The following is a 22,903-nucleotide window of genomic DNA, read 5'->3' as shown; positions in this document are numbered from 1 at the left end:
GCGCAAACCTGCGAGGTGGGCTGATATCTGAGTCTGACCACGTCATCATTTCCACAGCTTTGCCTATCCGTGGGGTTATGCTCGATCGTGCCTTTGTGCGGGGTGGGGGGGTTGACGGAGGTGGAGAATGGAGTCGTATAGCAGCGCCCACGGCACTAGATGGTGAAGGAGTGACGAAGGAGATGTTGATCGACGGCGAGGCCGAGAGCTGTGTTTCATCGTCCGTACGCCGAAGAATCGGGCGTCGCGGCGCCACCGGGCCTTGTGACCGAGTTGCAAACCGTGCGACAGCACTGTGGAAGTGCGCACGGCCTGACACACCGAATCGGGGTTGCTTATTACCACCTCGGTCTGCAACTGGCACTTTGCTAACATCGCGGCGTGCCCTCTTTGAGGGGTCTTTGCGGTCCTCGCGTTCATCTCCGTCGTAACCAGTATCAGCACCTGGGGGCGCCCAGGCAGTGGTATTCGTGAGGGAGGAGAGATCGCAGGGAGCACCACCAAGAGTCCGCTTGAGTTTCTCGCGTGATGAGGGACGTATGGGGCGACCATGTTTATTGAGGACCAAGCGGCGATTGCCACGAGGAGTGTTGTAGGACGGCTGAAGCTCCGGCTGAGATTGAATGGGGGCAAAGAGGATTTGGTTGGGGGATGTCGAAGAAACAGTAGATTGTGTGACCATCCGCTGCCCGAGAATAGTACCAGGTGTCATGGATGTAGAAGGTGGTTTGTCTTCCCCACCCTCCGGTGGCTTCGTTGATTCTCTTGCGAACGACTGATCGGGTTCATTCTCGTCGTCAGCAGAACCATGAATTGGGCTGTGTGCGTCCACACTGTTATCTCCGGTTGTGCGTTGCTCGCAGCTCAGAAAGACAAGTGGCGTTTGATCTTCACCTTCTTCTAAGGGCTCTGTTGTTTCACGTTCGAAAGGTTCTAGACGATCCTCGTGGACGGCGGATGATTGGGTGTCTGTGCATTGCTCGCAACTGAGGAACGCAGTGGGTATTTGATCTTCCCCGTCTTCGAGTGGCTCTGTAGTTTCGCGTTCGAATAGCTTGGCGGATTCGTTGTCGTCAGTAGTAGATGGCATTATCTGCTGGGGAATCTGAGGACTGTTGCGAAGCTTGCGCTCGAGAGATTCGAGTAGTCGTTCAGCTTCAGCGTGAAGTACTGCAAGCTCCTCTTGTCCTTCCTGTCGGGAAGACGTTCTCTCAGACACGAACGATTTCAGTCCTTGGCCATCATGCTCGATAGACAGGGAAGTCCGTTGCGAAGGCAATGCGGGTGTGCGAAGAAAATTCTCCAGCGAGCCCGCAGAGATCCCTTGGTCGAAGCACAAGAACGCAGCCAGGGGCTTGTCTTCTCCCTCCTCGAATGGCTCCGTCGCTTCCAGTTTGAACGTCTGACGCGGTTCGTCTTCACCCTCCGTATCGACGTCTCTATCCGCTTCATCAGGCCCTTGTTTATAAACCGCGGGTTGATGTTGGCTGGGTATGAGTGAGGCACGGCATGTTGCTGCAAGCGGATAAATGGCTTCTTGAGGAGGGCATGGTGCGTCGTCTTCATTTTCCTCGAGTACCACTGCTGGCGGTGGTTCCAAGGGTGACCTGCTGGGAACGTTGTCGGGAGCGACGAGGACGCCGCCGTCGTCTTCTGTATCACTCGGACCATCACAGGGTTGGCTGGAGTCAGTGGGAATAAAGTGTTGGGAAGATGTAAAGTCGAACAAAATTGATCCATTTCTGATACTGCCGTCTGTGTGTCCGTTATGGTTTCCGCCGGCATTGAAGAATGATTGGGTCGGGAACGGCGGCTCGGAGGGTGCCGCATATGTGATGATAGGTAAAGCTGTAGCTTGCGAATCATTCACGGAAACGGGGTTGTAATCGATGCCCATTGCGATATCAATGTCATCCATTTCAGTGTCAAGGTCGGGGAAATATGATTGCCCGGCCAAAATGCCATTGCAGTTTGCGAAGAAATCGACAGGCGGGTAGAGTTGGTAAATTTCCGCAGATAAAGTGTTTGAATATACAATCTGTGTGCATTCTCTCTCGGTAGTGACAGGGACGAGCGTTGGGTTTGGGTCAGGAAGCGCGGTCCCCTGAATGGTTGTGGTAATCCATGACTCGGACAAAGGGGACCCCCTACAACATAATCGATGAAAACGGGATTCACAAGGCAGTCGATGACGTACTGTAAACCCGTGACTTGGGGGTGGGTATCGCACACGGATATCTTTCCAAACTGCAAAGTGAGCTCCTCATTGGCGAAGCGTGAATGCTCAGTAGAGTTTCCTTGAGTCTCCGGTGCAGCTGACAAATAAAACGTGTCTGGTCCAGAGGACATGAACCGTGTAGCAAAACTCCATTTCCGTTTCGCCGAGGTAAAATGCTCTGTCGCCCTGGGTGAGCGACCAACTGCGGTGGCAAGGAGCCTTTGGATGGTAGACCGTGGTCTAGTCGTTATACTGGAGGCTGTACCATTGCTAGAGTGGCATTCAGCACACGTGTAGGAAGGTGGAATATGCTTTTCGTCAGCAGAAGACCGTCCTCGCATTCTGAATCAAGGATATGAGATACATGGATCAAGCTAAGTTGATTAGTACGAACCTTGTTAATGGATTGCTGCACGGTGACATGGTGTTGTAGATCTGTGTAAGCTTCATGTCTTCTATGCGATAGATTGTGTCAGAGGAAGTGTGGAGGTGTGCAGACTTGTGCACGCAAGTACTACACGGGATGAATTGAATTGAGGTGGAATGATCCTTTGGATCTCCGTCAACTCGAGTTTATAGGTCCACATTTATTCCCACTATTGTAAAAGTGTGGAATCTTTAGCATGGCGTTGGCATTTGTGGCTGGTTGCATTGTTCTAGTGCTTGGACCCGTCGCTTTGACCCCAGACTTGGCCTCAGGGGCTAATTGTATTTATGGTGGATCTCACGTGACTTGTTTAATCAAAGTTGAACGTCCACGTGACAGATTACCTAATAGACACGCCTTGCACACACGCTCGCGTGGTTCAAAAAAGTCTGTCAGCCAGCGCCACAGCAACCAAAGCAAGTTGAAACGTTTGACTGACGATTTCACAGACTTTCAAGGTGTTAGGCCTTTGGAATGTCTGCCTACACAACGCACACCCGCATGCCACCCGCACAAGTCCAACCTCAAACCCAGGCTGCCCGTCGCCATCCCTTTACCAATGCCATCAACCAACAGCAGGGTCAACAAGCACCGTCGCCCAAGCAGCAGGAGAAGGCAAAGGCCACTCCTCCTGACCCTCCCTTGCCTCGCCAGAATAGCAAGACTACTCCCCCCTCTCCTCCAAAGATAATCACCGACAAGAACCATCTCTTAGAATACCAACGTGTCGGGTTTTTGGGCGAGGTTAGTCCTTGGTTGACATTTATCCTGTGTTTTACGTACAACTCTTCCATACCTAGGGTGGTTTTGCACGAGTGTACGAGGTCAAGGATGTCCGTGGAACCCGGCTTGCGTGCAAGGTTGTAACGAAGACGTCTCTCAAGACTAAGAAAGCAAAGACGAAGGTTCGTCAACCGTCACTCGATGTATCACATTTACCGACAAGAGAGCATTCAGCTGTATGCTGAAATTAAGATTCACCGATCGCTTGCTCATCCAAACATCGTTCGGTTCCATGATTGTTTCGAGGATGACCAGAACGTCTACATGACGCTCGAACTTTGCCATAGTGGCTCCCTAATGGACATGCTTCGCCGCCGTCGGAGGTTCACTGAACCTGAGGCACGCTTCTTCCTAGTCCAAATTATCGGTGCTTGCCATTACATGCATTCCCACCAAGTCATCCACCGCGATCTCAAACTCGGCAACCTCTTCTTGGATGCTAGTATGAACATCAAAGTCGGCGACTTCGGTTTGGCTGCGCTGATTGAAAACCCGGGCGAACGGAAGAAGACCATTTGCGGAACACCCAACTACATCGCCCCGGAGGTGCTGTTCGACACAGCAAACGGGCACAGCTTCGAAGTTGACACTTGGTCAATTGGCGTTATCTTGTACACCCTTTTGATTGGGCGTCCACCTTTCCAAACGAAGGATGTTAAAGAGATCTATACGTAAGTAGCTAGCCGTCCGGGCTTCCGCGATTGTCTGATCACCAAACCTCTATAGGAGAATTCGAGACAACAACTACGAGTTTCCTGCTGAACGCCGCATCTCGTCTGATGCCCGCGAATGCATACAGGCCATCCTAACACCTGATCCGCAGAAACGTCCAACCCTCCACGAGATCATCGCGTCGCCCTTTATTGACTTTGGAATTGTCCCGCAGTTCATTCCACTTTCTGCACATGACGGACCCCCTGACTTCCGATATATCACACGCCCCATGTCTATCATCAACCTGTCGAAACTCAAGAAGGCTGCGTTTCTCGACGATGATCAAGTCACAAGCATTGCGGTTCCTTCTGCTCCACCGGACAACGGCCCGAGTGAGAAGGCGAAGAACGCCATTACGTCGAGCATAGCTCAGCAAGAGATGGAATTCCAGAAGGCTGTACAGCCAGGGAGCCCTATCTCTGCCCTACTCAGTTCCGCAAGGCAACCCCTTCTCATGTCGACAACGAATAGTGCCAAGGAGTCCCCACTCTTTAGGAAACTCCAAGCTGCGAAAGAAGCGAAGGCTTCCCCACTCCGCAACGTTCGTTCTACTCGTGGTCTTCAGGACATCGAAGAAGAGGACCCAGAACCACCTCGGGGTGCTAGGGAAAAGAACTATGATCTACAGAGACAAAAGGAGCTGGAGTCGCAGAAGGCGAGAATTGTTGCGCAGATGGCTCCCGTGAGCGGCCTCGGGACTCGCACCGACGACGAGCAAGAGAATCAGCCTCCTGTACGTAAGGCGGCTCTAGGTAAAGAACGCATGAGGGAAGAACACAAGGAACCCCCGGTTACTGAAGTGCGGGTGGAGTCGGCACCTCAGACCAAACTGAGCGGTTTCGATGCGGCTGCGCAGACGTTAACCGTTGCCTTCGATGCCAAAGCAGCAGGAAAGCTGTTCCGTGATCCTCGAGAGGACGTCAATCTCCCAACCGAACGCGTTTTTATCGTGTCCTGGGTGGACTACTGCAACAAGTACGGAATGGGTTATGCTCTAACCGACGGCTCCGTTGGTGTCCATTTCAATGACAGCACCACTTTGGTACTCGCCGCTGACAAGCAGTGCGTTTCATATTGTATCGCTTGTCTGTATGCTTGACATTGTGTTTTCAGCCATTTTGACTATGTCTCCTCGCGCAAGCACGGGACAGTCTACGTCAGGAAGTGCTATTCGGTGTCGGAATTCCCGGATGAGCTCAAGAACAAGGTTTATCTTCTCAAGCACTTTGAACGCTACATCATGGACCGTCTCTACGGTGACTATGAGTATACTTTCGAAGATTTGGATCGCACGAAGGGCATGGACTTCGTCCAGAAGTACCTCCGCATGAAACACGTCATTGTTTTCAAGATGAGTCACGATGTCTTACAGGTATGTATTGAGCTTGCTCTTCGTTGACAACAGTGTCACCGTTGCCTGTAGTTTAATTTCTACGACCATTCAAAAGTCATCCTCTCTTCCCATGGACTCCTTATCACATATATCGACAAGAATTACAAGTTGACGCGTTACACCCTGAGCGAAATTATGGCTCATGCCCTTCAGCCCCCGGTCGCCGATCCCGAGCAAGCCAAGTTCCACCAACGCCTGGTGGACAAGCTGAAGTACTGCAAGGAGGTGCTCACGTCGATCAGAAACGCGAGTGCCAACCAAGCTGGGCCCGCTGCTGACGAAGAAGTGGTTCACACTGTCAGTGCCAAGCCGTCGACGGTTTCCCTACGCTAGAAAGACGAATCGGGGGGTCGAACAAGACATAAGTATACCTATACATTTTTCCTCATCCCACATATCCGAGACTCTCTTTGACCTAATCTGAACGGTGTATATGTGCCACCGCTGGTAGGCGGGTGTCCGGTAGCAGTCTGGTCCCATACATTGTCGAACATTTGCATATGACACTTATGTATTACATCGTATTATGTTGAGTGGAGGTGCAGTCCCACATAAGTACGGTCATGCAGACTACCCTAAGTGTCGGGTCGACGAGCCTGAATACATCAATAGTGTCAGGCTTCACTAGCTGCGATGCGAGCATATGCTAAGATACTGCCACCCCCTTTTCTGTTGCTCATGCAATGGTCCCATAGCTCTCCGATCTCATTTGGATTCACGCAACTCCGGCCCGACTTGCAGTCTAATCGACCTCATAGGAGCACTATACCATCCAGTGCACGAAGCACAATACAACAGGAACTGCAAAGACAGCTGGACACTGGAAGGGGAGCGAAAGGTTTTATATGAGTACTATTTGCAGCCTGTAAAGAAAGCCAAGTTAGAAAGTTGCAGCGGACCAAGTTAGCGAACCCTGTGATCTATGGCACGACGACTTAATACTGGCATCGGAATGTGTCAAGTGAGCTGCTCAGCGACGACAGTGAATCTGAAGACGTAAAGAGACACATCTGGGAAGGCGTCGGAACACCATCCAGCACCACTGACGTACAACATTCCCTCAATGTTCTGTGGGAAGTGTTCGGTGTCATCAGGCTATTGGCATTGGGTCTGCGCGAAACGAGTTTCAAATGCAGTTTTGGTTGACCCGAATTCTCTCGCCACCTGAGCCAATCCAATAAACATTCAAGTGGTTTGATAGAACGAGGAGTGATGTCTTGCATTTCAAGGCTTTCGAGGAATGTCCAGCAGAGGTCAACAGGACCTTGGTAGGAGAATAGCATGGACACGTAGCTCACATGAACGGTCGCGCAACGTGTGCCGCGAAATATATGGCAAAGTCTCTCGGAGATTTCCAAAGCATGCACGTTGACCGTCTCTGTATATTTGGGAGCAGCAAAATTGAATTTCGACTCATCGATAGATTCGCCGTAGTGAGACTTTGCGAAACGATTTGCAGTAAAGCAAAAATATGCGAGCTTTGGGGCTACAATAGCATCCAAGAACGACATAGGCAGGCGGATGTCAAGTGCAAGGCGCTGAAGCGAAGGAAAGTGCATGCTGTGAAATTCGTCATCACTGGCAGTAACGTTTACGAGTGGCAGTTCTTCCAATGGTTCGGCAGCGATAAATTGAGAAAGGGCCGTGTGAGACGGCACCTTCCATTTATGCAATTCTAGATGCTTGAGGGCAGGAGCATATGAGCAAGTCATCAACGAGGGATCTACCGAGAGCCCTCCTCCAGTCACGAAAAGGTGATGCAGAGAGGGAAGATTTATGAGGGAGAGTCTCCTAAGGATCTTGTCGGTGCTACCAGAGATCGCGAGAGTACGCAAACGGTTCGCATGAGACAAGACATCGTCTAGTTCTGACATCCTGCGGCCCACGGAGACGCTAAAAGGCACTTGACGACTTCTTTCCAAGTCCCACCTCAATGCCTGGCTGCTGAAATAGTCGTCCAAGTCGATCCAGCTCTAGATACCAGGTGTATCCATGATCACGGCCTGCCAACGACGTGAGACATCAGCCAGACTTGCCCGCTGATATTTGATGAGGAGGAATATCTGTGCAAGCAACTCGTTTGGAAGACGATTGATGTACGGTACCGCCCTTGCTTTGATCAGCGCTTCGATCGCGACTTTCAGTGCTGCTACATCCTTGCGGACGTCAGAAAGCTCCTGAACATATGGTAGTTAATGAGTCCCATCCCGTTGCTGGCATTCCCTGCCACGTGCGTCACAGCCACCTGCGTGCGCCGTTCAGCTCTTCTTTCGCCCGGTGAAAAACCGCCAAGTGATCTTGATTCACAGAAGTTGTTCGCATAGTAATGCGTCGGCCTGACCTTCACCCGCCCCGCATCCTAGGTGACGATCACCAATTTTTATGCCAACACAATTACAATTCCATCGATCACGTCTAGTCCGCCCTCGACTACATCAGGAAAGTTACATCTAGTCTGCTTTGTCTGATACAGTCTGCTGCAGACAATTCAGAACAATTCAGACAATCCAGACAATCCAGATGTCTGACACTAGATAACTTAATGGTGTGCCAAGAGTTCAAATGAATTGAATTAAAGTTTGTCAGACTAAATCAGATGGATCAGACAAGCAGACTACTTGTAACTTTGCTGATGTATGGATCATGTTCCTCCTTGCCATTTTGTGAGTGCAGAGCAGTAGATAATTTAACGCCTATACAAAGCGTGTCAGGGGGCTCCGAGGTATATGCATCACCTTTCAGTGGCCCGTCGCCGCTGGAAGACGCGAAACTACAATGGCCACATCACTTGTCACCACTGTCAAGGCCAATACCAATATCATGATTTTACTTTTGAAATGTATGTTGCATCCGGATTCCATATCGTACATCCACACCGCCATAGGCCTTCGTCCTGATTATCTGGGCTCAGGTAAGCCAGTGTGCTTACAATTAGTTTTCTCTTGAAGCTTGAGTGGTTAATTATACCCGTGAAAGCCAGGAGAAGATACGTACACCTGGTGATTTCGTACGCCATAAAATCACGGCGTTCCGTTTAACATATCTTCACGAGTGCTTTCGGAGCCGGGACAAACGTTACGGAGCACACATCAAATGGGTATGTACACGGTGATATTAGTTCCTGATACTTGTTGTGCAATTGGTGGCAAGGCCGTAAATTGTGAAACTGGAGTTCATAGGGCATCATGCACGATAGCGAGGGATCTCGGGTGCATATGTAGGTTGGCAAACTTCACGGAGGGCCAGGCAGAAACGGATTCTTCGGTGGACTTGTCGAGACCGACGCCGCTGGTAAAACCTCGTAAGAGTCCCCAACTGGTCGTTTGTAGTGTCCACTTCGGTTCTTCATCAACAAGCACTTACCATTGGCTTGTTCAGGAGCAAAGGCACACTACAAATATGGGCGTTCAACCAGTGGAGGCGACGACCTTATGTACTTGTGCCGAAGTTGGGTTCAAGTATATTTGGTTGTGAATCATCTTGTCAACGGTATAGCGTCATTCGGTTCTGACTTCGCCGTTAATCGTCATTTTTAATCCCAGTGAGTGACTCTCCCTCATGTACGGAGTGCAACAACCAATGATTTTCACCTCGTCTGACCTCCGCAACTGCGTTCAAATGAAAAGGATCGCCATCCGATAATTTGTTGATAAAAGAAGCTTTAAGGGTTTGTTTAAAATGACTGGATTGCCTACATTCATTTTGAACTTACATATTACAGCGTATTGTGTTGAGTGGAGCTGGAGTCCCACTTAAGTACGGTCATGCCACCTTTAAGTGTCAACTGACAATTCTCCAGTAAAGCAAAAGTATACAAGCTCGGGTGCTACAATGGCTTCCAAGAACGATATGGGGTCGCCGATATCAAGTGCAAGGCGCTGAAGTAAAGGGAAGTTTATGCTATCTTGCTGAAATTCCGAGTCACTGGTTGTAATGTTTACGAGTGACAGTTCTTTCAATGATTCGGCAGCGATAAATTAAGAAAGGGTTCCATGTGGCAGCACCTGCCATCGGTGCAATTCTAGATGCTCGAGAGCAGGGGAACATGAACGAATCGTTGGCAGGAGATTAACCGAGCACCCTACATCTGTGAAAAGCTACTTCAGAGAAAGAAGTCTTTTGCCGGTGATTTTGCTGAGGAAGTTCCCGGAATCGCCAAGGATCCAGAGAGGATGAATACGGTTTGCATGACGCAAGACAAGGTCTAGTCCTGACGAGTCGTGACCGGCCCGGACGGTAAGAAGGGCTTGACGACTTCTTGCCAAGTGCGACTTCAACAACCTCCGGCGTCAGCAGTAATGGAACAAGCAGATCTCACTCCAGATACTAGGAGTGTCTATGACCACGGCCCTCCAACTGCAGGAGACGCTGGCCAGGCTTTCCTTCTCGTATTTGATGAGGAGGATTATCTGCACAAGCAACTCGTTTGGAAGGCAATCGATGTGTGTTACAGCACTCGCTTTGATCAGGTCGTCAGTCACAACTTTCTGTACTGCTACGGCTTTGCGGACGTCCAAGAGCTCCTGGTCAACTTCCAATTCCCTTCTGATCATTGTATATGTGCCACCCAGCTGGTAAGCGAGTGTCCGGTAGCGGTTTGGTTCCATACATTGTCGAACGTTTGCGTGACACTGATGTATTATTACATCGTATTATGTTGGGTGGAGCCGGAGTCCCACATAAGTACAGTCATGTATGCTACGCTAAGTGTCAAGTGGACGAGTCTGAATACATCAATAGTGCCAGGCTTCGTCAGCTGCGATGCGAGTACACTCAGAGGTACTAGCCCCCCTTTTCTGCTGCTCATGCAACGGTCGCATAGCTCTCGATCTCAACTGGTTTCACACAACTCCAGCCCGACTTGCGATCTAATCGACCTAATAAGGGACACTATACCATTCAGTGCTCGAAGTACAGACCTAGTCACCGACAACAGGGAACTCACCGTTGTAGAGAGACACCACCTAGAAAGAGACCGGAACACGATCCTACTCCAATGACGCACAACATTCCCTCAATGTTTGATAGAGGGTGTGGGAAGTGTCCAGTGTCACCAGGCCGTTAGCATGGGGTTTATGCAAGTTTCCAATGCAGTTTTGGTTGACCGGACTTCTCTCGCCACGTGAGCCAAGCCATTAAACATTCAAGTAATTCGATAGAGCTAAGAGTGAAGTCCCGTATTTCAAGGCTTTCGAGGAATTTCCAGCAGTAGTCAATGAGGCATTGGTTGCTTTGCTAACGATTCAACGTGGAAAATAATGCGGACACGTAGTCCACATGAATGGTCACATAACGTATGCCATGAAATATGCGGCAAAGTCTCTTGGAGATATCCAAAGCATTCTTGCTGACCGTCTTTTCATAGCGGGATGCAACAAAAGAGAGGTGCGAGACATTGTTGAATTTCGACTCATCTCCGATAGATGTGCCGTAGGGTGGCGTTTCACAATGTTGTCCAGTAAAGTAAAAAGAGGTGAGCTTTGGAGCTACAATAGCATCCAAGAATGACAAAGGTAGGGGGATGTCAAGTGCGAGGCGCCGAAGCAAAGGAAAGTGCATGCTGTGAAACGTCCGGTAATCACTGGTAGTAACGTCTACGAGTGACAGTTCTTCCAATGATTCGGCAGTGATAAATTGAGAAAGGGCGCTATGAGATGGCACCTTCCAATTGTACAATTCCAGATGCTTGAGGGCAGGAGCCCATGAACGAATCGTTAGCAAGTCATCAGCCGACCAATCTGCGCTTATGACAAGGTACCGCAGAGACGGAAGCCTTATACCGGCGATTTTGCCGAGGAAGGCCTTGGCGTCGTCGGTAGCACAAATCCGGAGTGTATGAAATCGATTGGCGTGACGCAAGACAACTTCTAGTCTTGGCAGTCCGTATCCGCATCCGGGGGAGATGGTAAGAGGGGCTTGACGACTTCTTTCCAAGCGCAACTTCAACAACGTTGGTCGCAAGTAGTACCCCAAGCAGACCTCGCTCCAGACACCAGGAATGCCCAATATCACAGCCCTCCAACGGCGTGAGACACTAGCTAGAGCTAGATGGTCCTCTTCCCACCGGTGTCGTCGGTCGTGGTTCCAATAACAACCCACCTCCCATTCCCGTTTCTGCCGATCTCCAATGAGGAGGAATATCTGTGCAAGCAATTCGTCTGGAAGGCGATCGACGTATGATACGACGCTGACTTCGATCAACTCGTTGATCACGACTTTCCGTGCTGCAACAGCCTTGCGGACGTTTAGGAGCTCCTGGACAAGTTCCAGTTCCCTGCGTTGCATGCGAGCTAGCTCGGCTCGTGCACCAGAGAGAGTTTTCATGGTGCTTCACTGGTATCGATGAAGGTCCTGGACTTATGAGCGAGGTATATGAGTTTGAAAGAACCTGAGAATTCGGGTGGCTGGGGGTTTTACATCGACGCTCACGTGACTCGACGCGAGCTTTGCAATTCAAGGGAGCCGTGCCACCGGCTATGCCAGTGACTTTGTGCCAAGGTTGCAACACCTACAAACTTATATCATGGCTACGACAACTCGTAAAGTCATGACGGGGACGAGATCTAAGTCAGTTACTACTACTGATCCGAAGATCAAAGGGAAGCGGAAGGTCAATGCAATGGACATGGAGCCCTCGTCATCGACCTCCGAGCAAAACCGGGTTGGTGCTATGCGTGTGGTGAACGCGTCTTTGCAGACACTTTCCGCCGTGGTTCATTCGGGGTGGAAGGCTTCGCGAGGAGGCGCGAAGGGAAGAGCTACGGAGCCGACTGCTAAAACGGTGGACAATGCAGTGGGAGAGGCGGTAGAGGCGTTGCAGAGATTGAGGGTTCTGAGCCCGGACGACATGGACATCGAGCGTGCAGCTTGCAGTTTAGTGGGGAAATTGCTTGCTTTGGAACTGGTATGTCCCGAACGTATCTGGCTATGCACGGTGTTAACGAACTGTTCAGCATGAGGCAGTTGCAGAAGTACTGAGCGGCGTGCACTCGCGCCTAACTTCTTTGATGAAGGGATCATCTGTCCTACCACCACCGCTCTGCCTTCTTTCGCTTCCTCTGTCCTCACCCAGGGATGGCGCACTAACAACTCTCGCTTTCACCGCTCTGACGTACGCGCTCAGTGCGTTAAGTCCCCTCTTACACTCTACCATTTCATTGCAGGATTTTGTCTCGGCTCTTCAGAATCACCCTAGCCTCCTTGATTTGGCTCAACGAACTACGAGCGAATGTATATCCGAGAAGACTAAGGACGCGCTCTTAACGCGAGCGTACACGTCACTGACGAAGGCGTGCAGCCACCTATCATCAAATACCCGTACGATCAATGGTTCAAATTTACGATTCATATTTTACCTACGCATCTATGCCCTATCCTGCCTTTTACACACGTCCCCGGATACCATCAAGCCGTCCACGTTCTGGGACCAGGTCCAAAAAGCGTGCATGGCATATGCCCGTGCGTCAGTGGACTCGAGTCTATCTCGCGATGTAAAGACATCTGAAGCGGCAGCTGCGTCGTATATCTCGCAGACTCTTCATGGATTGGCTGGTCGCGTAAACGGTCTTGTTTTGCGGAGCTTCCTGGAGGCTAGGGCCTTTCTTGGGGTGTGTGAATTTTGGATGACCTTGGCCAAGAGGGTGAGTTTGAAGTTCACAAATCTTCTCCTCATGCTTCGTTTTAGGAGCCACGGCATTTCTGTCTCGTGAAAGGATTGCAGGAGGTGCTGAATATTTTCTGTCTAGACAGGCGATATGGCTATGTTAGATTACATTTCGGAGCTCATCGCGCGGCTCTCGTTCTCACAAGGCTCTGAACGTGTATCTTCGGTATCCGACTCAGTTCGAGCTTCTACAGAGATCGAGAGCCTCACTGTTCAGGTTGGGCAGCTGAAGTTGCGATCGGAAGGTTCGCAGGGAGGCAAGTCACCCCACGAAGGTAGCATTGTAGTCGAGTGTGCCCAGTTTTGTGCCACTCTCGTCAAGGCTACCGCAAGTCTGGAGAATAACGGCAAGTTTGATCTCCTATCAAAGTTCTCGGGCGAAGAAGCTCATCATCTCGTCGTCGGCTCAGACCCTGAAAGTGTAAAGCGTAGCAGACAAGCAATTGATTGCCTTCCAAGGTACCCATTACTCGCTGCACAATTGCGCTCGAGGTCGGCAGAGAATATGTCAAGCACCGTTCCTGACGGGAATGCTGATGCTTCTCTTGGCAAGATAGAGCGTGCGTTGGAACGATTAAGACGAGCCGCTATTCGAGTTTTGGATGCTGCGGAAGGTGGCAGATCGGACACGGAAGCGAGATGTACTTTGCTCATTTTACTAGAAGGCATTACCTCAGCACTTGGGGCGGATACTGCCGAGGTAACGAATTCCTAGCTTTGCCTTAACTTGTCTGATTTGAAGGCGTACAGATCCGAAGAGTTCATCACCTTCCTCGTGCAACCATCAAGGATAACCTCGCGTCGCTTCTAGACACCCAGTTTGTGGTTGCGCGGAACCGACTTAATTCAGATGATGTGGATACGTATACACTCGCCCTACGGCAACTGGAAAACGCAGTAGCCACTATCGACGGGTCCCTAACGGTTATAGACCCTTTAGATAGCGCCAACTTTTTACGCTGCATCTCCGGGGCGTTTCACAACCTTGGCGGCACATTATACAAGGCCGATAAACATGGTGGAGCCATTAGGTTTTTGAAGCAGGGATGTATTGTTGGGACGAGGGCTCTAAGCTTATATACTTCACAAGGCAAGGTGGACACGACCAATGGCGAATTCGACTCTCAGGAGAAGGAAGGCGAGAGAAACAAGGAAGGCTGGAAGCAACTCGAGGAGCAGCTATTCAGAAGGTACGAGTTGCTAGGAGTGTGCTACTTGAAGATTGGGGATAGGAAGGTGCGGTTCGCCTTGTTACTTCCGTATATTTGGTCACAGACTTTTGCTCAACTCGTCGATTGCCAAGATAGCTTTCTATTGAGGCTTTTGTTCAAAGCGTGCGGATGTTTCCTTACACCCTCTTTCCCTCTATCGCCGCGCCGGACCCTTTCAAAGACGATGATGGGCTACTCAAGCAGCTCGCTTCAGTGATCGAGCGATTAACGTACATTGCCAGTTGCGAGTTGTTCCTTCCTCCTGAACAAGTTTCTCTGCGTCACGTACTCGAAGACTCCAGCACGCGTTGCCTTAACATCAATATTGATGGTGATCCGCCGTTTTCCCTCGATGACTCCCTATCGAAGGGGGCAATCACAGGTGTCCTTCTCGAACGCCAACTCAAAACGCTTGAAAGCGTCGTCCACAAAGATGGTGTTCGAACGACGATGTTGAGTATTCTCCGAGATTTACTTGCGGTATATAACGCAAAGTGGGCACCTGCACGGAGAGCAGGAGCCCTTCTATGTGGTCTAGATGTGCTTTGGAGGGACCGAAGGAGTGCCGCCGAAGACAACGAGAGGGGCTCCTATCAATTGGATGTAGAGGATATGGGGAGGGAAGTGCTAACCCTGGTGGAAAGAGAAGTGGGTCTTAATGTTCCATCTGAGGCTGCGTTTACTGATGTCTTCACACATAGCTCCATCCCGTTGACTCTGGTTTCGCTTCCCTTATGCCCAAGTATACCCTAAGTGCTCACTTGTGGCTTGCTCTCCATTCTTACCGCCGGCTGCCCGCTGGATCGGAGATGACAAGCGCAGTAACTACGCACATTGAGAGAGCATGTGAGGTTCTCTTAAGCCTTCTCAACAACACTGAAGGGGTTTTGGGAGATGGTAGCTCGAATCCGAAACGATTTAACGGGGATGCCTCAACGAGAGCAAATAGAGGAGGGAGCAGAAAGAAGATGCAAGCTCCGATGACCAGAACTCGTGTCACTAAGAAGCCAGCTTTGCATCCTGTTACGCCTAAGCCCAGAAAGGGTATGTCCTACCATGCTATAATTGTCAACACGTCTTGAAAGTTTTCCAGTTCTCGATGAAGTATCTCTAAATTCAGCTGCGGTTGCAAAGGCTATAGAGAAAGTTGAAAGATCCGATGCCCGTTTTGACCTCGGTTCCCTTGTTGGCCTACTTCGTAAGTTACTTTGAGCATCACCCCTTAGGATATGTGCTGATAACGTTTTGATACGGAGAAATGAACATACACTTACTGGGTCTGCTGGGCTTGATCGTTTTGAAGGTGAAGCTTCTCGAGATTCTCAAGCGTCTCTGCGAACAGCAGACCCCAGTTCCTACTGAAGGTATGACCCGTTCACTAACCACTAATGCGACGTAACATTTTCTTGTAGCCTACTCGGTGTTTTGTGTTGATCTTGCCCATGAGTATGTCAAGCTCGGCAAGCCAAAGCGCGCCGGTTCCATCTTCAACCGTTGCACTACACTTCTCAAAACTGAGGACACGCCGGTCGAAGTACGTCTAAGATACCTGTTAGGCCAGGCGGAGGTCCTCGCACTGGGTGATAACATGCCTGCCAGGTACGTAAGCAGTTTGGTTTCTGATGCCGGGTGCTTGAACCTACTGGAAGTGCGAGTGTATATTGCGAAGCTCATAGTTTAGAGGATGTTGTCGCTGCTGAGGATAAAACAGCACCAACTGTCCAACGTATAAGAGCTCGTGTGGAACGCTTAGAGAGGGCTGCTCTAGCCTGCCGTGTCTTCTCTGCCATTCAATATTCCAAAGTAAGTTCCCATCTCCGCACTGCCTTCAGGTCATCGACGAGTTTCGTTCCAGGATGATATGGTCGGTGCCTTGTGCACCATGCTACAATCTCTTCGCTTGTGGAACCGGGCTGTTGATGCTCTTTCGCGTCTAAGCCCCTCAAGAAGTTCAGCTTCGAAGACAACCCAAGAAGACAACAATGTATTCGAAGCTCCCAGCAACGGAACACCGGTCAGCGACCAACCTACAGCGTCGTCTGACAGTCGTGCATCAATTCCAGTTGATGCACTCTCGTGGCGCCTACTTTCATCTCTGCTCACGACACTGCTTTCGCTTTCTCAGATTTTCTTTGCACGCGGCTCTGCGCGCGACGCGTTATATTTTTCGCAGCAGGCACTTGACCTTGCACAAGTTACCAAGGCGTCCATTGTTGCTGCCCGAGCTCTTACTCTTCGTAGCGAGGTGCTGTTGGGTCAAGGAGATCTAATTGCTAGCCAACAGGAACTAGTGAAAGCTGCGCAGCTGCTAGAGGACCTTCCGGGGATAGATGCGGCAGACGTGCAGAGGCTAAGAGGGGATTATGAAGCTTTGTGCGAAGCGGGCCAAGAACAGAATTCAAAAGAGAGTTACGAGCGGGCACGAAAAATGTTGGATGAGCTGGAGGGAACCTTGGCTGCGATTGATGGCCGGTACGTGGCCATTACTTTTCGCTGTCTTTTCGTAGCTCAGCGGAATTCTATAGCTCTCAGCGGAAGTCCAGCATCGGCACTCTCTCCGGGGCCGTCGTCGTCAATCCTGGACAGGGAATGATTGTTCCAAAGCTCCTATCAAGGATCTTACGGCGACATAGTGAGTCTCCATGTCCATTACAAGTGGCATTCTGACCTCCTCGCAGTTTGGCTCTTGAGAAACGAGGAAGATGAAGATGAACTATTTAAGCAGCTGGTCGAGAAACTCATGTCACTGCCACCATCTGCAGAAATTAAGGTATGAGTATCGTGTTGGTGACCAGTCCAGAGCATTTGTTGATCTTGGGGATTTAGGGGGAAGAACATGCTGTCATGGGCATGCTAACTATGCACAGCGTCTATAGATCGTTCCAAGCAGACATTCTCCTCAATTCTCTGACAGAGTCAGGTAAGTCGCGTAGAAGTAATCCCTTTCATCATAGTCTGCTTAACCTTTTGAACGAAGCGATCGCACTTCCTATGCCGCTATCAGGAGGAAAAGATGCATCGTCGACCCCAGCCACACACGACATTCTTGGCGCTCTCGGTGATGCGGAAGACTTATTCTGGGCGGATTTGGCACTCACCTCTCGTTGTGGGAACGTTCCTCATGTTAGAGAAGCTGCGGTGTCATTGGGAATGATTCAGGTATTGCAATCTGCCCTCGGTAAGGTGGTGTCAGATGGTCCTCTACTTGCAACGTGCCTTTTGGGTACGTACGTCTTTCCAAATATCGCGGTTTGGGGACTTAACTTTGGGACTGTGTAGACACGTCGTCGGCGATCACTTTGCACCGTGAAATGCTTGAAGCCATCCGGCACAAATTTCCTGACTGGAATGGTAGGGACGATCTTCAGTGGCCATTGCCAAGGGCTTCTGATTCGCCTCTCGGCCTTTTGCCGACTGCATCCGATTTTAAGGGAAGCCCAACCACGCGCTATCCTATCCGGGCCTCTTCCTTCTCGTCAGCAAGTTCTGGTGGCTCCGAGTCGGCCACTGCTTCAGACTCGTTGCTCGCTTATTGGGAAGCTTTGCAAGAAAGATACACTTCTGCTACAGTGTCACCGTCAGGCTTTGCGGGCCTGTCTTCGGAGATCTCAAAGCTGCCCAAAAACTGGACGGCTATCCATATTATCCTTACCCCGGACAAATCAACGATGTTCCTCAGCAGAGTTTCGTCCGCTTCGTCGTTAATCTTCTGCCTGCCCCTCCACAGCCGTTCCGACAGCGACGAACAACATCTCACACTCGACGAGGCACTTGCGGAGTTCCGCGATATCGTGCGCTTAAGTGATGAGGGCACGCGGCGAGCAGTGCATGTAAGAAATGATGACCGTGCGCACATAGCAGCCTGGTGGGCGGAGCGAGCGGCGCTTGATAAGCGGTTGCAGGAATTGTTGGAGAACATCGAATTTTGTTGGTTGGGAGGGTTCAAGGTGGGTTTTGACCCGGTTCTAATTCATCATGCCTTCGCTTACTTAGGACGCACGGTTCGCCAGGCGATATTGGGCCCTTCAGCTAACCTTGCTCCAAACCTCCTTGATGACCTTCGTGTGCGTCTAGACAAGGTACTGTCGCGAATTCTATCCTCCTCAAATACCAAGAAACGTCAGCCGAAGTCCACTGCAACCTCTGCTCCTTCATCTATATCCCGACTCTCAGAACCGTTTCTCAATTGCCTCGCCTCTTTACCATCGTCCTGTAAAGACGAAGAGCTTGAGGACCTTCTTTGCTTTATGTTTGACTTGTACCACCTGCATGGTGTTCCTGTCGCTATCTCCGAGATAGATATGGACCACGCAGTTGTGGACCTGCGCACTGCACTCTGCGAGCATCGTGCTGTGCGCAAGAAAGCAGAGAAGAAGGGAAATGCCGTCGATGACGATCACATATTCCTGGTTCTCGATAGACGTCTGCAGGGAATTCCATGGGAAAGTATCCCTGTGCTGCGTGGTCGAAGCGTGAGCAGGATCCCGAGCTTGAACTTTTTACTAGATAGGGTCCAGTTCGCAGCACTGCAGAGTCCGTGCAATGTGTAGCAGCGAACGTGGCAGCGACAGTCAGGAAGAGCCTACCGTTGATCGGATCTCGATTGATCCACGGAAGGCGTATTACATTCTCAACCCCAGTGGAGATCTCAAGGGCACTGAAGGGCGCTTCGCCCCATGGCTCAAACAGATGCATAGTGTTGGTTGGGATGGCATCACTGGCCATGCTCCGAGTGAACAGCAGTTCTTGAATGCTCTATCGCAAAAGGACCTTGTCATGTAAGTAGTTCAGTGTCTTCCCTGTAGGGCTGAGCTGACTGCACTTCCCCTAACCCAGCTATTTCGGGCACGGGGGTGGCGAGCAATACGTACGATCACACAAACTCCGCCACCTGCCTCGATGCGCAGCAACCATGCTCTGGGGGTGTTCGTCTGGTTCCCTCAAAGACATGGGGGAATTCGACCGGGTTGGAACACCCTATCATTATATGGTTTCGGGATGGTGAGTAGCCTAAACCTATCCGGAGGGCGTCTACGGCTGTAATCCGTCGTAACTCCGCATTTCGTAAGCTGCGGGACTAACTCTACTGCAGCCCAACGCTGGTCGCAAATTTGTGGGACGTGACCGACCGGGACATAGACAAGTTCACGCAGGGTGTGGTCGACCGGCTCGGACTTACTCCTGACGGTGTGCTTTCTCATTCCGGCGCTGACGGTGGGAAGCCGCCAGGGACGTCCGTGGTGGCGGCTGTTGCCCAATCACGTCAATTATGTAAGCTGAAGTACCTGACTGGGGCAGCACCGGTGGTGTATGGGATACCATTCTACTTGTAGTGGAACTACGTATCGTCATTCTAGTATAGTGCAATTCAGTAATATTCAGCACACGCTGTCAGAATTTTCTCCGAGTTTCCACTTTCCACGCGGTCATATGTGATGGACGCCGACTGGACTCCGACTCCGGTAAGTAGGTGAAGGGGCGTAGCCGTCACACTGCCACTGCGAGCGTCGGATAAGCACGCCCACGGTGAGCTCATCGTTCGCTGAAAGTCCCCACCTGGCGAGTTGGGTGGTCGCAAGCTTGTACAACGACTGGTCCAACAAATTTTCGGGACTGTTTGATTCTGGACGACGGACGGGCTCAAATCCAATCGCGGTCGCTGTTTTCCCGTGCTTTCGGTTGTTTTCCTGGAGTCCAGGCTCGCTCAGACTCCGTGAGTTGAAATGGCCACCACGACCATCTCGCCTGCACCAGTCATGGTTCCGCAGCGCTCACCATCACCGGTTTCGCCAACCGTCTATGACAACTCTCAGAGGCAGAGTTTTGTGTCGACCACCGCGGCCTCTTTCTTTACAGCCAGAGCCTCTCCGTCGACACCCACTTCGTCCAATCCACTCACTTCACCGTCGGGGTCGTCAATTACAGAAACTCTCAATGCCTTCAGCTCTCCAGAGGAAGAAAACTCCAACTGGGGCGGCAAGCAGATCGACCATACCGACGACGTTCGCGTTGTTCAACTTACAAGTCAAGCCGTCGTGTTTGAAACTAGCCTAGTCTCATCGACGACTATCGAAACCTCAAGCAAAACGGTTACGCGTGTTATCAAACACGACTATGTGGATGACAGTTCGGTGATAGACGGCACTCCTGTTGGCCCACCACCACCATCGCCGCCAGCGAGCGTCGAGCAGGACGAGCCTCCAGACATGCCTACTCTTCTCAGACATAAGTCTGACCCCGTCCCTCGGCCGTCCGTGTCTAGTGACCTTACGGCCCGCATCAGGGAGCGGAGGTTATCCGCCGAACCACGCGATGCCGAGTATTCCTTGGCACGTTTATCACCCCCTGCTTTCCCTATAGCATCCACTGAGTCGTACGAGGTCTCTCAGAGGTCTTCCACAGATACTGCAAGGTTTTCCGTTCACACTTCACGCGCTGGGGTCACCATTATCCCGCGTGCAACCCGCATCTCATCCCAGTCAGACGGAAGCGCTATCACTGCAGACACACCCGTCACTGATATATCTGGATCGCCACCTACACAGCTCCTCTTACAGTCCTCAGGAACGTTCCTCCAGCCACCACAGAGCGTGTCTGGCCGTTCTACGAGACGTCATACGACGATGGGTCCTGTAATACATACCGTACGGTCAGCACCGCTGCCGGGCTCTTCCAACGGAGATGGAGGAATCGAAGACGACATCCAGATACAAGCGGAGCAAATACGGCGAGAAAGGAAGCGCAAGGCAGAAGCCGAGGCGTTAACACGCGCAGTCTCGACGCAGCGGGGTCCTCCGAGCACGAAGGAAGATGACAACCGCCCACTGGTTGGCAACTTGATCGGGGAAGACCACGTCAATTATGTACTCATGTACAATATGCTGACAGGAATTCGCATCGCCGTACGTTACAGTTCCTTCTCGAGTCTTGATGGTTCTCACGTCACCGTCGGTTGGCTAGGTATCGCGGTGTCAGGCAAAGATGAGACGACCAGTTACTGATGATGATTTCATCGCACGACATAAATACTCTTTCGATATGTATGTCTATTTGCAGTGTGTTGTCCGTGCCTCATGCTTAAAACGCATGCTATTTATCAGAGTCGGCAACGAATTAACACCTTCCGCCAAGTATGATTTCAAGTTCAAGGATTATGCACCATGGGTTTTCCGCGACCTTCGCGAAGACTGCTTTCAGCTTGATCCTGCCGACTATCTACTCTCTTTGACAGCCAAGTACATCCTCTCGGAGTTAGGCTCACCGGGAAAGTCTGGCTCGTTTTTCTACTTCTCCCGAGACTATCGCTTTATAATCAAGACAATCCGCCATTCGGAGCATAAATTCCTTCTTTCAGTGCTGAAGCAGTATTATGCGCACGTGAAGAGCAACCCACATACGTTACTCTCCCGCTTTTATGGCCTCCATCGCGTGAAGTTGCCCCGAGGTCGTAAAATCCATTTCGTAATCATGAATAATCTCTTTCCTCCACACAAAGACATACACGAGACGTATGACCTCAAGGGCAGCACCGTCGGACGAATTTATCCGGAAGAAAAGGCGATGAAGAACCCCCGTGCAGTGTTGAAGGACCTCAACTGGATTAACCGCGGAAAGACGCTGGAGTTCGGGCCAGAGAAGCGTGCCCTATTCACTGAGCAACTCCGCAGGGATTCAGAATTGTTGAAGAGTATCAACGTCATGGATTACAGTCTCTTAGTAGGCATCCACCACATGCGGCGAGGGAATAGGGAGAACGTGCGAAGTAACACGCTGAAAGTGTTTTCAGTAAGGACTTTTTTTCCGGTGTCAGCTGCCTCGAACTTTGACATCATTTCCTTCCCAAGCCGTCTGTTCCCTCAATTCGTCGAAAGAGTACGGTGAAAGGCGGGCGATCTCCTGAGGCTATAGCCATTCGTCGCGCTATGCGTGAATCTGACCCAAGACGATTGGGGTCAGAGGCACTTCAATTGCCTGAAGAAGATACCGGGGATCGACAGCAATTTATATTCTATCAGGACGAAGGTGGGTTGCAAGCGACAGACGAGGTCAATCAACCCATGGACACGCTGTACTACCTGGGGATCATTGACATCTTAACTCCGTATAAGTCATTGAAGAAAGTGGAGCACTTTTGGAAGGGTCTTTCGGCTGATCGAGTAAGTTCGCTGCTCGTTTCTCGGTTTTGGCCCATTAACCGTCTCTTGTAGCATAAGATCAGTCCTGTCCCACCTGCCGAGTACGCCGATCGCTTCTTCAGTTTCATGAAGGTCATTATACGCGGTGGAGGGGACCCGACGCGGTTCAAAGCTGAGTGAAAGTTCCCTGCGGTAGGGTATCGATGGGGTGCTATATAGGGCTTGGCATGCATTTTCTTGCTTCATATATATTCCAGGGAGAAATACGCATTCAAATGGACGAGGCAGCATTTGTACTCCAGTTCTCTGCAATGATACCTTCTCCTACGGACTTCGTCTAATTTTCTATTGGTGTCTGT

General features: G+C 50.8%; 6 protein-coding genes across 6 annotated transcripts; 4 read left to right on the top strand and 2 right to left on the bottom strand.

The window, feature by feature from the left end:
- The first annotated feature begins 3,036 nt into the window (after positions 1-3,036).
- Positions 3,037-6,153, top strand: F5J12DRAFT_921995 (kinase-like domain-containing protein). The gene is made up of 6 exons (XM_051749303.1): positions 3,037-3,389; positions 3,446-3,550; positions 3,603-4,099; positions 4,155-5,204; positions 5,256-5,514; positions 5,566-6,153. The coding sequence occupies exons 1-6, from the start codon at positions 3,120-3,122 to the stop codon at positions 5,866-5,868; spliced, it is 2,484 nt and encodes an 827-aa protein (XP_051597897.1). The 5' UTR covers positions 3,037-3,119; the 3' UTR covers positions 5,869-6,153.
- On the bottom strand, positions 6,139-7,247 carry F5J12DRAFT_845163 (uncharacterized protein; the record flags this gene model as incomplete). The annotated part of the gene is made up of 1 exon (XM_051746304.1): positions 6,139-7,247. The coding sequence occupies one exon, from the start codon at positions 7,245-7,247 to the stop codon at positions 6,471-6,473; it is 777 nt and encodes a 258-aa protein (XP_051597896.1). The 3' UTR covers positions 6,139-6,470.
- A 589-nt stretch (positions 7,248-7,836) lies between these two features.
- On the top strand, positions 7,837-8,707 carry F5J12DRAFT_845165 (uncharacterized protein). The gene is made up of 5 exons (XM_051746305.1): positions 7,837-8,080; positions 8,132-8,198; positions 8,247-8,446; positions 8,512-8,632; positions 8,686-8,707. The coding sequence occupies exons 2-4, from the start codon at positions 8,179-8,181 to the stop codon at positions 8,571-8,573; spliced, it is 282 nt and encodes a 93-aa protein (XP_051597895.1). The 5' UTR covers positions 7,837-8,080; positions 8,132-8,178; the 3' UTR covers positions 8,574-8,632; positions 8,686-8,707.
- Positions 8,708-10,186: 1,479 nt separating this feature from the next.
- Positions 10,187-11,950, bottom strand: F5J12DRAFT_928508 (uncharacterized protein). The gene is made up of 3 exons (XM_051749442.1): positions 10,888-11,950; positions 10,481-10,499; positions 10,187-10,412 (listed from the first exon to the last, which is right to left on the bottom strand). Exons 1-3 carry the CDS (start codon positions 11,857-11,859, stop codon positions 10,339-10,341), a joined length of 1,065 nt encoding a protein of 354 aa, XP_051597894.1. The 5' UTR covers positions 11,860-11,950; the 3' UTR covers positions 10,187-10,338.
- Positions 11,951-12,205: 255 nt separating this feature from the next.
- Positions 12,206-19,742, top strand: F5J12DRAFT_723995 (peptidase family C50-domain-containing protein; the record flags this gene model as incomplete). Its single annotated transcript, XM_051741489.1, is given in 22 exon segments — positions 12,206-12,439; positions 12,489-13,175; positions 13,281-13,355; positions 13,401-13,549; positions 13,691-13,898; positions 13,988-14,434; positions 14,506-15,057; positions 15,111-15,453; positions 15,503-15,607; positions 15,666-15,773; positions 15,822-16,008; positions 16,059-16,212; positions 16,265-16,881; positions 16,935-17,041; positions 17,088-17,179; positions 17,236-17,329; positions 17,387-17,632; positions 17,689-18,356; positions 18,420-18,946; positions 18,963-19,187; positions 19,246-19,410; positions 19,502-19,742. 22 exon segments carry the CDS (start codon positions 12,206-12,208, stop codon positions 19,740-19,742), a joined length of 6,231 nt encoding a protein of 2,076 aa, XP_051597893.1.
- Positions 19,743-21,032: 1,290 nt separating this feature from the next.
- On the top strand, positions 21,033-22,724 carry F5J12DRAFT_724040 (uncharacterized protein; the record flags this gene model as incomplete). Its single annotated transcript, XM_051741495.1, has 5 exons — positions 21,033-21,311; positions 21,370-21,449; positions 21,510-22,194; positions 22,254-22,565; positions 22,617-22,724. The coding sequence occupies 5 exons, from the start codon at positions 21,033-21,035 to the stop codon at positions 22,722-22,724; spliced, it is 1,464 nt and encodes a 487-aa protein (XP_051597892.1).
- Between the last annotated feature and the right edge of the window lie 179 nt (positions 22,725-22,903).

This window comes from Pisolithus orientalis (assembly GCF_024613125.1).
Source record: "Pisolithus orientalis strain OTSU chromosome Unknown F5J12scaffold_25, whole genome shotgun sequence".
NCBI classification, from domain to species: Eukaryota; Fungi; Basidiomycota; class Agaricomycetes; order Boletales; family Pisolithaceae; genus Pisolithus; species Pisolithus orientalis.
This window is presented reverse-complemented; position numbering and strand designations above follow the sequence as displayed.